Source organism: Diachasma alloeum, unplaced genomic scaffold, assembly GCF_001412515.2.
Source record: "Diachasma alloeum isolate Michigan unplaced genomic scaffold, Dall2.0 Dall_scaffold_01461, whole genome shotgun sequence".
In the NCBI taxonomy this organism is placed as follows: Eukaryota; Metazoa; Arthropoda; class Insecta; order Hymenoptera; family Braconidae; genus Diachasma; species Diachasma alloeum.
The window spans coordinates 191-10993 of record NW_021681558.1 but is presented as its reverse complement, the minus strand read 5'-3'; the positions used below and the strand labels follow the sequence as shown (position 1 = coordinate 10993).

At 44.9% G+C, this 10803-nt stretch overlaps 2 protein-coding genes across 2 annotated transcripts in view; one reads left to right on the top strand and one right to left on the bottom strand.

Moving 5' to 3' along the window:
* The window catches only part of LOC107046516 (ataxin-2 homolog), an 11022-nt gene extending 7957 nt beyond the window's left edge, over window positions 1–3065 (bottom strand). The window contains exon 1 of the mRNA XM_015269137.1: window positions 3024–3065. Coding sequence (XP_015124623.1) covers window positions 3024–3065 — 42 coding nt within the window. The remainder of the gene's footprint in view (window positions 1–3023) is intronic.
* Window positions 3064–8758, top strand: LOC107046515. Its single transcript, XM_015269136.1, has 2 exons — window positions 3064–4585; window positions 4647–8758. The coding sequence occupies exons 1-2, from the start codon at window positions 3064–3066 to the stop codon at window positions 8756–8758; spliced, it is 5634 nt and encodes a 1877-aa protein (XP_015124622.1).
* Window positions 8759–10803: the final 2045 nt, after the last annotated feature.

The following is a 10803-nucleotide window of genomic DNA, read 5'->3' as shown; positions in this document are numbered from 1 at the left end:
AAAGTGCTCAGCGAAAAGTGCTCGGCACAAAGTGCTCGGCGAAAAGTGCTCGGCACAAAGTGCTCGGCGAAAAGTGCTCGGCACAAAGTGCTCAGCGAAAAGTGCTCGGCGATAAGTCCTCGGCACAAAGTGCTTAGCGAATAGTGCTCGGCGAAAAGTGCTCGACGAAACGTGCTCGGCAAAAAGTTCTCGACAAAAAGTGCTCGGTGAAAAGTGCTCGGCGAAAAGTGCTCGGCAAAAAGTTCTCGGTGAAAAGTGCTCGGCAATAAGTGCTCGACACAAAGTCTCGATTATCAATAATGAATTGAAAATAAAACCAAGTCGAAAATGACAGATGAGAAAAGGCACCGAATGAGCATCAACGGCGCGGCCGCTTGCGGTCGCGGAGGCGCTAGTAACGTTGAATTCTTGAAACAGCCCGTGTCCGTGCATTCAGCGAAGCGATGATGTCAATATTGCTTCCGAATGGAAGCCTTATAATCGATCGATTTTATGATTTTCTAATCTTGTCTGGAAATGATGTAGGATGCCATAAAACGTCGAGAAATGATGTTTTTGGAAAATGTCTGTATGTATGGCTATATGTATGTGCGGATTTTTGGGAATTGTTTCATAATCTTCTCACAAAAACGACTAAAGTGATAGCTAAAAAGCGGAAATTTTGTGTAATAACGGGTATTGGTTGGATGCTTTTCTGTGCCAAAGTTCAGCTCAATCGGTCGATTAGTTTTCGAGATATAGCTATTTTCAGAAAATCTTTTTTCCCCAATATCTAATGAACTATTGAACAGAATCGATTTTTTTTTTACCAAAATATTCCTTATGATAATATCTATCGAATCACCGCGAAATATTTCTACCTTCCGGGGGAAACTTGGATAGTAATTGGCCTTTTCCATTTTTGTTTGTCAATTCCTTGTTCGCACGATAACTCTAAAAAAATGGAGATAGCCAGTTCGACCTCGCATTTAAATTGTAGCTTTTATGATTTTAACGGTCGGTATTGAGTCTGGGCCTAATCGGTTGGATAGTTTCGGAGATATTCATGTTTGTCGTTAAAAGTGTTTGATTGAATATCTCAAAAACTATCTCACCGATTTCAATTTTTTTTTCAAAATACTCGTGACGATGTCTCCTATTTGATGCAATCAAAATATACATACCCTCCGATGAAAAGTTATCGAGATATCGCGATTTTTCTATTTTCTTTACTTGAAATTTGCTTTCGGGGAGTCTTGGCGAAAGATTGAAGAAAGGACTTGAAACTTTGATCACCAGTTGGAATTTTCAAGTTACATTTCCGTGGAAAATTCCAACTTGATCATTCTACTAGTTCCTTAAATACAATGATTTGAATAAAAAAAACAAACATTGAATTTTTATAAATTCCATTCGGAAGCTTACTACCAATGGAATTGGTAGGAACAGAAGGAAAAATAGACCAATCGTAACATTTACCGAACACATCCAACGAGCACCATACAACCAGTGGCATGCAACCAGTCGCACGCTACGGCGGCCGGCTTGTTCTACCGTATATGACTATGTTGGTCAATAATACAATTCTTTTGTGAACAAAATTTATTTAAAAAACAAGCTTTTCATCCCCGGCGTGGCCCAGGAAATTGTTATTTCACAATTTTCCTGCAGAAAACCCGTCAACATTCTCAAATTTTCTTTAAAAAAATGGAAATTTCCTCAATTCTCTCAGAAAACTCTTGAATGTTCTATAATTGTCTAGGAAACCAATGAGTTTTCTTTTTTTTGAGAAAATCCTGAATATCCTCAAATTTTCTAGAAATTTCTCTTCTAAAGAAAAGTCCTGTGATGTTGTTTTCCAAACCTAGTAGTTTCAGAGATATTCGCAGAATAATTTATGATATTTTTCAGGGATTAAGAATGGGTTTCCAAAGTTTTATTTAAATATCTTGAGAAGGACGCGGCTTAGGGGGAAATGTCAGTAAACATTTTTTTATAGAGAATATCATAAGCTATAAAAAAGGTTTTGTCATGTTTTCCTTTGAACCCAGTCGTTTCTGAGATATTTGGGGAATAATGTGGAGGAGGTGGGTTCCAGAAGAATTTCGAGATTTTTTTGGGAATATCTTGGGAAGGAAGCGGTTTCGGGAAAAATGTTAAATCACATTGTTTGAAACGCAGTCAAAATTCAGTATATCAACGGTTGACCACAGATCGGCCACTTACGAAAATCTTCGGGAAACCTCGGGTCAACGGTCAGGCCTAGTCAATCACCGAATCTCAGAGTCAGTTACAGGCAGTCAGTCGTAGAGAGTCGTAGCAAATGAGTTGAGCGAGCAGTATATCGTTTTTCTAAAGCTACTTTCGGTTGTCCGAACAGCGTCAGTACATCACCCGTTCGAGACATTTTGTTTTCTCAGTACATCTCCTATTTAAATTCTCAGTACAGTCTCCTATTATTCAGTATATTGTTCAGAAAATCTCCAGTGTTAAATTCAGAACAGTTTGAATTAATTTCAGTGACAATTAACAGAGTGTAACAAGTGACGCTAAGGTGGTTCGATTCCACCGAATAAATCAGTATATTTTTTATAGACTCAGTGCGTTCGTTTTTCACCGGCATTTCCACTACCCCTTTCCCAATCCACCCTAAATTCAGTTTTCCCTCCAAACACACGTTTCTTCGAGCCGGATTCGGGAATCGGTAGTGTGAAATTATTCAGTGCAGTGAAAAACCCACGCGGACATTCGGGGTTCACATCAGAAACTCAACGGACAAATTCAGACGTGTTTGTGCCAGTGTTTATATTCTCCGGACAATAGAAGTATAAACACCATTGTCCTCCAGTGCCTCAACGTGCCGTAGAGTCGAGAGTCAGCGAGAATCACCGAGTGTTGCCGAACAGTCTCAGCGCGGGCCCAGCGCCCAGCAACAGGCGGCGCCTCACAGCAGCAGAGTCGACCAGTTACCGACGCAGCACAGCAACTCACCGAGTGGTAAACCGCAGGCGGTCGGTAAAGTAGAAACTCTCGTACTCATTTACCAAGGGATCTGACAGGTTGTAAACAAAACAGTACATCACCATGTCAGGCTCCGAAACAGTAATTGAACAAGGATTGCAGGACAGTAAGGAGGAAATTAATCCATCCACGAGCGCAGTAAACTCACCACCTGGAATTCCGAAGGTCATCATCAATGCCCCTGATGGAGATACACTCAATCAAGGGGACAAATTAATTTCGGAGGTCAAGCAGAGGTACTCCGAGATTATTCAAGTTCCAGAGGATGGTCTCACAGTGCATCAACTCATCCAACTGAGGCAGATACAGCTCAGGGTGGACAGTATTACGGAGGTTTATCAGGAACTCACCAAGGTCATCATGACCGACGAGGATGTCACCTCCGAGGATTTGGACGGCCACGATAGGATCCTGGATTCCGAATGGGCAGAATTACTCACCATCCAGGGGAGCCTGATCGAGTCCATTCCACACGATCACCCGTATCTCGCGAACGGGGTATTCGAGCAGGCAGCCACCACCAGGAAGCAATGCGTCAGGCTCATCAGCAGGTTGAGAGGTCAACTAGCTAAGAAAGCTCAGTCACCCAGTACACCACCGAGTCCTCAACATCACGATCAGCTGAAGAGACTGGACATCAAGCCTTTTGATGGCAATCCTTCACAGTGGAAGGAGTTCAGTGACCTCTTCACTTCACTGGTGGGCAGCAAATCTACAATTCCCCCAGTGGAAAAATTGGTGAGGCTGAAGAGCAGCCTCAGAGGACCAGCAGCAGCTCTGATCTCTACGATACCCATCAGCGATCAGAATTATGAGAACGCATGGAGAAAGCTCCAAAAGAAGTACGATGATCCCAGACTTTTGGCACAGTACTTATTTAATCGAGTCCTGGAGTTGCCAAAAATCACCAAACCCACGGAACAGAATCTCACCGACAACGTGGCAGCAGTGGTCGAGTCGCTGGACCAGCTCAGAACAGTGGCCGGCCTTTCAGAAGCGAACCTAACTGAACAGCTGTTCGCTCACCTCCTGAGGAAGTCCTTGGACGCAGAGACTCTCAGACAATGGGAGTTGAAATTGGGAGACGCCAAGGATTTCCCCAGTCTCACAGAGTTCGTCGTATTCGTGGAGTCCTGTGCCAGGGGTATCAACGCAGGGTCCAAACTCCACTCCAGACAGCAGATCACCGCTCCCAGCAAACCACCTATTAAAAAGAAAGGAGCTTACGCAGCAACTCAACAAGTGGAGGACAGCGCTCAGCAGAACAGTCACCAAAGGAAAGAGTGTTCCATGTGCAAAGGGAACCACTTTGTCGACAAGTGTCAGCAATTCAAGGAGCTGGACCCAGTAAAAAGAAACGGCCTGGCCATCGACAAGAAACTATGCTTCAGGTGCCTGGGCACGCACAAAAAAGACAGGTGCAGCTCAGACGAACAATGCCACAAGTGCAAAGGATCTCACCACACTCTGATCCACGGAGGCAGCAGGTACACAGGATGGGCTCCTCCACGTCGTGACTCGGAAGCTGCAGGGTTCTCTGGAACTGCCAACAGACCTGCAGAAGAGAGGATCGACGAGGACCAGAGTAAGTGAATGTTCCTTTAATATAATCAGTACATTCACTTTCTCATTGGTCATTCTCACAGCTAAGCCCAGTACATCAACAGCAGCAGTTAACCTCAACAATCAGATGACCAATGGGAACCAGCAGTCAAATCAACCTTCAGAAGATCAACAATCGGTGCTGCTGGCGACAGCCCGAGTTACAGTGAAATCACCACGAGGATTCTCCAGCAGAGCCAGAGTCCTCATCGATCAGGGATCAGAGGTGTCATTCATCTCAGAAAAACTAGTAAATCAACTGCACTTGCCCAGGAAATCAACAACGTTGGAATTAATCGGAATTGGAGGAGTTAATTCCGGCAGCACGAGAGGATTGGTATCAGTTACACTTCAGGCAATCAACGGAAAACAACAGGTTCAGATCAGCGCCCACATATTGAAGAGACTCACCGCAATTCTACCATCGTTCTCATGTGCCTCAGCGAACATCGGTTCATTAGAAAATCTCCAGCTAGCAGATCAGCAGTATCTCAAGCCCGGACCAATCGATATCATCATAGGGGCTGACAACTACGGGCGAATCATCAGAGATGAAGTTGTCAAGTCCAAGCAGTCAAAAGTCGTCGGCCAACGCACAGTCTTTGGTTGGATTCTATCAGGTCCAATCAACTGCACCGGTTGTTCAGCGAGGATCTCCCTATCAGCTGTAAGGACCTCCTCAAACGAACAACTTCTAGAACTTCTCCAGAAATTTTGGGTCCAGGAAGAGTTACCAGTTCAGCAGTCAGAAAATTCAGAGTTATCACCAGACGAGCTGGAGTGTGAGAAACACTTCAGGTCTACACACAGCAGAGATTCAACGGGACGTTACATCGTGAGGCTCCCATTGAAAACATCTTCAGCAGCTCTCGGGGAGTCGAAATTCAAGGCTTCACGTCAGCTGAGATCTACAATCAGCAAACTCACCAATAATCAGGCATATGCCCAGCTGTATAAGGAGTTCATCAACGAGTACGAAACTTTGGGTCACATGCAAAGAGCACCAGAGACAACAGAACCCGTTCCAGTTTATTATCTTCCACACCACGGGGTTCTGAGAGCAGATGCAATCACCACAAGGTTGAGAGTCGTCTTCAACGGCTCCAGCCCCACTTCATCAGGAACGTCACTCAACGACATTCTACATCCAGGTGGAAAACTTCAGACCAACGCCATGGACGTTCTAACATGGATGAGAAAGTACAGGCTCGTGTTTGGCACTGACATAGTCAAGATGTTCAGGCAAATACGAGTTCATCAGGACGATTGGGACCTGCAGAGAATTTTGTGGGTTGACGACAACAAACAGCAAATCTCCTACCAGCTCACCACCGTCACCTACGGGCTCAATTGCTCCCCATGGCTGTCTCTGAGAGTTCTCCAGCAGTTAGCAGAGGACGAGGGTCCACGATTTCCAGCAGCCGTCGAGACAATCACCAGAGGTCGTTACGTAGACGACATCTACGGCGGAGCAGACTCACCAGCAGAACTCAAGGAGATAGTATGGCAGTTACAAGGACTTTGCCAGGCAGGAGGCTTCCCTCTCCAGAAATGGAGCAGTAATTGCCCTCAGCTCTTGCATGAGCTCGGCCTATCAACAGAGGAAGAAGTCATTCAGTTTGAAGAGTCCGTCACCAAGGTACTGGGTCTGTGTTGGCATCAGTCGTCCGACACATTCCAGTACAAATCCAGAGACTTCAACACAGAGACGATCACCAAGAGAATTGTCTCTTCAGAGATAGCCCAGATCTTCGATCCTTTGGGATTTATCGCTCCAGTCGTCGTCCAGGGGAAAATTCTCCTTCAGGATCTCTGGAAACTCAAATGCAGTTGGGATGACCCCCTCCCCGAAGAGTACATTCACCGGTGGGAGTCATTTCGCCAGGAACTCACCGAACTAGATAAAGTTGCAGTACCCAGATGGCTCAGAATCTCACCTCAGACAAACGACATCCAATTACACGGATTCGCAGATGCCTCAACAGTAGCTATGAGTGCTGTGGTCTACATTCGCACTCAGAATCTCAACGAGCCAGCCTCCACAGTTTTGGTCTGCGCTAAGACCAAGGTAGCACCGATCAAGCGCATGACTGTTCCACGTCTGGAACTTACTGCAGCTCTCCTGTTAACTCAACTCGTAACATCAACGCAGCAGATGCTCCAGCTAGACCAGGTAGAAACTCACCTTTGGTCAGACTCAGCAGTAGCTCTCGCGTGGATCAGGAGTCCGGCCTCGAGATGGAAAGACTTCGTCCACAACAGAGTGGTAAAAATCCAGGAAACTCTCCCGAATGCCACTTGGAGACACGTCAGTGGGAAGGAGAATCCAGCCGACTGCGCCTCCAGGGGCATAACACCAAGTCAGCTAGCAGATCATCACCTCTGGTGGACAGGACCTGATTGGATAAATCAGGACCCTGAAGACTGGCCACGATCAACTATCGATGCTCCACCAATGGACATCCCAGAAGTGGCCAAAGAAGCGAAACCAGCAAAATCTCACCCAGTCGTACAGAGAATCAACGAGATTGCCGAGCTCCTCAACAGATACAGCACGATGGCAAAGCTGTTAGCAGTAACAGCGACCATCAACAGGGCCATCGACAGATTCAGGAGGCAGCCAATGCCCCCGGGATCTATCTTGACGACCAGAGAACTCAACGATGCGAGATTATTTTGGGTAAAAATAACACAACACCAGTACTTTGTTTCAGAACTCAGGGTACTTCTCAGAAATCAGCAGCTACCTAGAAATCACCAGTTAGCGAAACTCACCCCAACTCTGGACGAGGAGGGCATCATGAGACTTGGGGGACGCCTCAAGAACTCAGAACTCCATCCAGAACAGATCCACCCAATAATCTTGCCACGTCAGTCCAGATTCACCACACTCGTCATCGCAGAAGCTCACCAGAAGACCCTCCACGGAGGGACACAGCTCACCTTGGCCTACACTCGGCAACGCTATTGGATACTCGGTGGCAGGGGCACAGTTAGAGCCTACATCCTACGCTGTGCTATCTGCGCCAGACACCGAGCTAGACAGGCTCAGCAACAGATGGGTCAATTGCCCGCAACCAGAGTCTCACCAGCAAGAGCATTTCTCCACACGGGGGTGGACTATGCAGGTCCTTTCGCCATCCTCAAGTGGAGACCCACGAATGCTCAACCGGGATCAGTGCACATCGCAGTGTTCGTGTGCTTCACCACGTCAGCAGTTCACCTAGAGCTCGTCAACAGGCAAACCACAGAAGCCTTCCTCGGAGCTTACAAGAGATTCACCGGAAGACGAGGTATTCCAGCAGTCATGTACAGTGACAACGCCACCACCTTCGTCGGAGCAGCAGATCAACTCGAAAGGCTCTATCACCAAGCATCTAAAGAAAATCAACGTGTTCAGGCTGCTCTCGCCACCAATGGGACTCAGTGGAGCTTCTCACCACCTAGAGCACCCCATTTTGGTGGCAAATGGGAAGCAGCAGTAAAATCAACGAAGCATCACCTCAAGAGAGTCCTGGGAACGACAACGCTAACATTTGAGGAACTCAACACAGTCTTAGTTCAGATTGAAGCCTGCCTAAACTCCAGGCCAATCTGTCCGATGTCAGACGACCCAGAAGATCTTCAGGTTCTCACCCCAGGACACTTCTTAATCGGCGAGCCTCTACAGATAGTACCAGAGTCATCCTACGTCGACGAGAATCCCCTCAAGATGAGGAGATGGAACCTCGTGACTCGGATAGTTCAACAGTTCTGGTCCAGGTGGTCCAAAGAGTGTCTCCAACGATACCAGGCTATCTACAAGTGGAAGACACGCCAGCAGAACATCGAGGTTGGTAACATGGTGCTGATGGTCGACGATAACCTTCCACCAGCCCAGTGGCCAATCGCCAGAGTCATCGCGACTAGACCAGGAGCAGATGGGCTCACCAGAGTAGCCACAGTCAGAACGAGCAAAGCAGAAGTCGGCAGACATCAAGATGGGTCGCCTAATCTCCAGAACATCACAGCAGCCCACTCGGTGTTTGACAGACCAATCACCAAGCTCTGTCTGCTTCCTACAGACCCACCTACACCAGAACAACCTCCAGAAGAAGATCACCCAGATGATGAAGACGATCAACAGCAAGGGGACATCCAGGAACTGCAGGACTGAGAGTTAAGTATCATCTTCCATATGTTTTTAATTTGGCAAGTGATACGTCTCTCACCCTGTTTTTCTCCCCTTAGCAAGCATCAGCAGAACCAGAATCAGCAGAACCAGACCAGCAGAAACCAGATCCAGTAATTCAACAACCTGATGTTGAATGCCCCCGGGGTGTTTGAAACGCAGTCAAAATTCAGTACATCAACGGTTGACCACAGATCGGCCACTTACGAAAATCTTCGGGAAACCTCGGGTCAACGGTCAGGCCTAGTCAATCACCGAATCTCAGAGTCAGTTACAGGCAGTCAGTCGTAGAGAGTCATAGCAAATGAGTTGAGCGAGCAGTATATCGTTTTTCTAAAGCTACTTTCGGTTGTCCGAACAGCGTCACTACATCACCCGTTCGAGACATTTTGTTTTCTCAGTACATCTCCTATTTAAATTCTCAGTACAGTCTCCTATTATTCAGTATATTGTTCAGAAAATCTGCAGTGTTAAATTCAGAACAGTTTGAATCAATTTAAGTGACAATTAACAGAGTGTAACAAGTGACGCTAAGGTGGTTCGATTCCACCGAATAAATCAGTATATTTTTTATAGACTCAGTGCGTTCGTTTTTCATCGGCATTTCCACTACCCCTTTCCCAATCCACCCTAAATTCAGTTTTCCCTCCAAACACACATTTTTTCTTGGAAACTTCACGCCTTACAAAAAAGGTCTTTTGACATTTTCCCCTAAACATTACTCGTTCCGAAACTCATAATTATGTTCCATCCCTACACTATCTATTCCAGATGAAACGTGAAGTTTTCAGTTTCAATCTCAAAATTTGCATTAAAAAAAAATTACAACAGCAACAACGAACAGACTTCCCATCATTAATCATTATCTAACCTAATCCGTAAACTTTTCTCAGAAAGAGAAATTCTCAAATCTCAAAATCCCAAAATTGCCCTAAAACGATTCAATTGGCAGTGATGACGCAACTATCAGCGAAATGTATAAAAATAATATCGAAAAACCTTCATGTGTGGCATGTATGTACGTAGCATGACGCTAATAACTGTTTTTGTATGGTCAACATCTCAACTATTGTTTTTAGAATTGAAAAAAAATGGTATTGGGTGATTGAGAACCTCCGAACGGTTCAGTCCACTCCCTTCCCCTCCTGCCGCCACCCACCACTTTCTGTTGTTCATGCAATTATCTCTGAAACTAGAGATTAAACAATAAAATGACGAAACTTTTTTTGTAGCTGAAAACATTCTCTATAGAAACTATTTTTTTTCAACGATTTTTATCACAAATCCACTCATTTTGGGGATAATTCCATAATTGATGTTTCGCATGGAAATTTTCGTATTGTTCGATATGAAAATTGAATGAAAAATATTAGATATGTATTTTTTATTTTGAAAAATAATGAAAAATGAAGAAGTTGTAGACGATTGAAAACGTCTGCATTATAACGTCACGTCATAAACGCTCATATCCAAAGCATAGTGATGTCATCATACGGATATTTTTTCAATTGACTATGACTTCTAAACAAAAAGAGACGTATCTAATGCTTTTCATCCAATTTTAGTATTCCATAAGTTTTTTCAATTAAAAAAATTCATGCAACAACCATTATGAGGACGTAATACATCTGATTGGGCAGTTTTACCCGTCCCGGCTGAACCAGGAAGACCAATAGTCTGTAATTAACGTCATTGAAGGTAGTTACTGATGTCGATTTGCAGAATCTGTCGTGAAATGGAAACAAAACAAGTTCAAAAAATTTTGAGTTCAGTATTTTGTGGATATCTTAGGAACGGATGAGTTCAGAAGAAAATGTCAGTACATCATTTTTGTAGAGAATTCTTTGACCTACAATAAAGGTCTTGTGACATTTTCTTCTAAATCCACTCTTTACTGAGATAACTCGAGGTCTATTGATCGGTTGGAAATTGATTTGAGTAGTGATTTCCAATGTCATCAAAACAAAATTCGTTAATTGTAGGATCATCTTGCGAAGGAGTAGGTTTAGGAGATAACGTCTAAGGACCTT

Excerpts from the sequence above, each read along its gene's own strand:
- LOC107046515 (XM_015269136.1), top strand. The coding sequence starts at position 3,064 with ATGTCAGGCTCCGAAACAGTAATTGAACAAGGATTGCAGGACAGTAAG. Across the intron at positions 4,586-4,646 it reads GAGGATCGACGAGGACCAGA|CTAAGCCCAGTACATCAACA; the intron begins GTAAGTGAATGT and ends TCATTCTCACAG.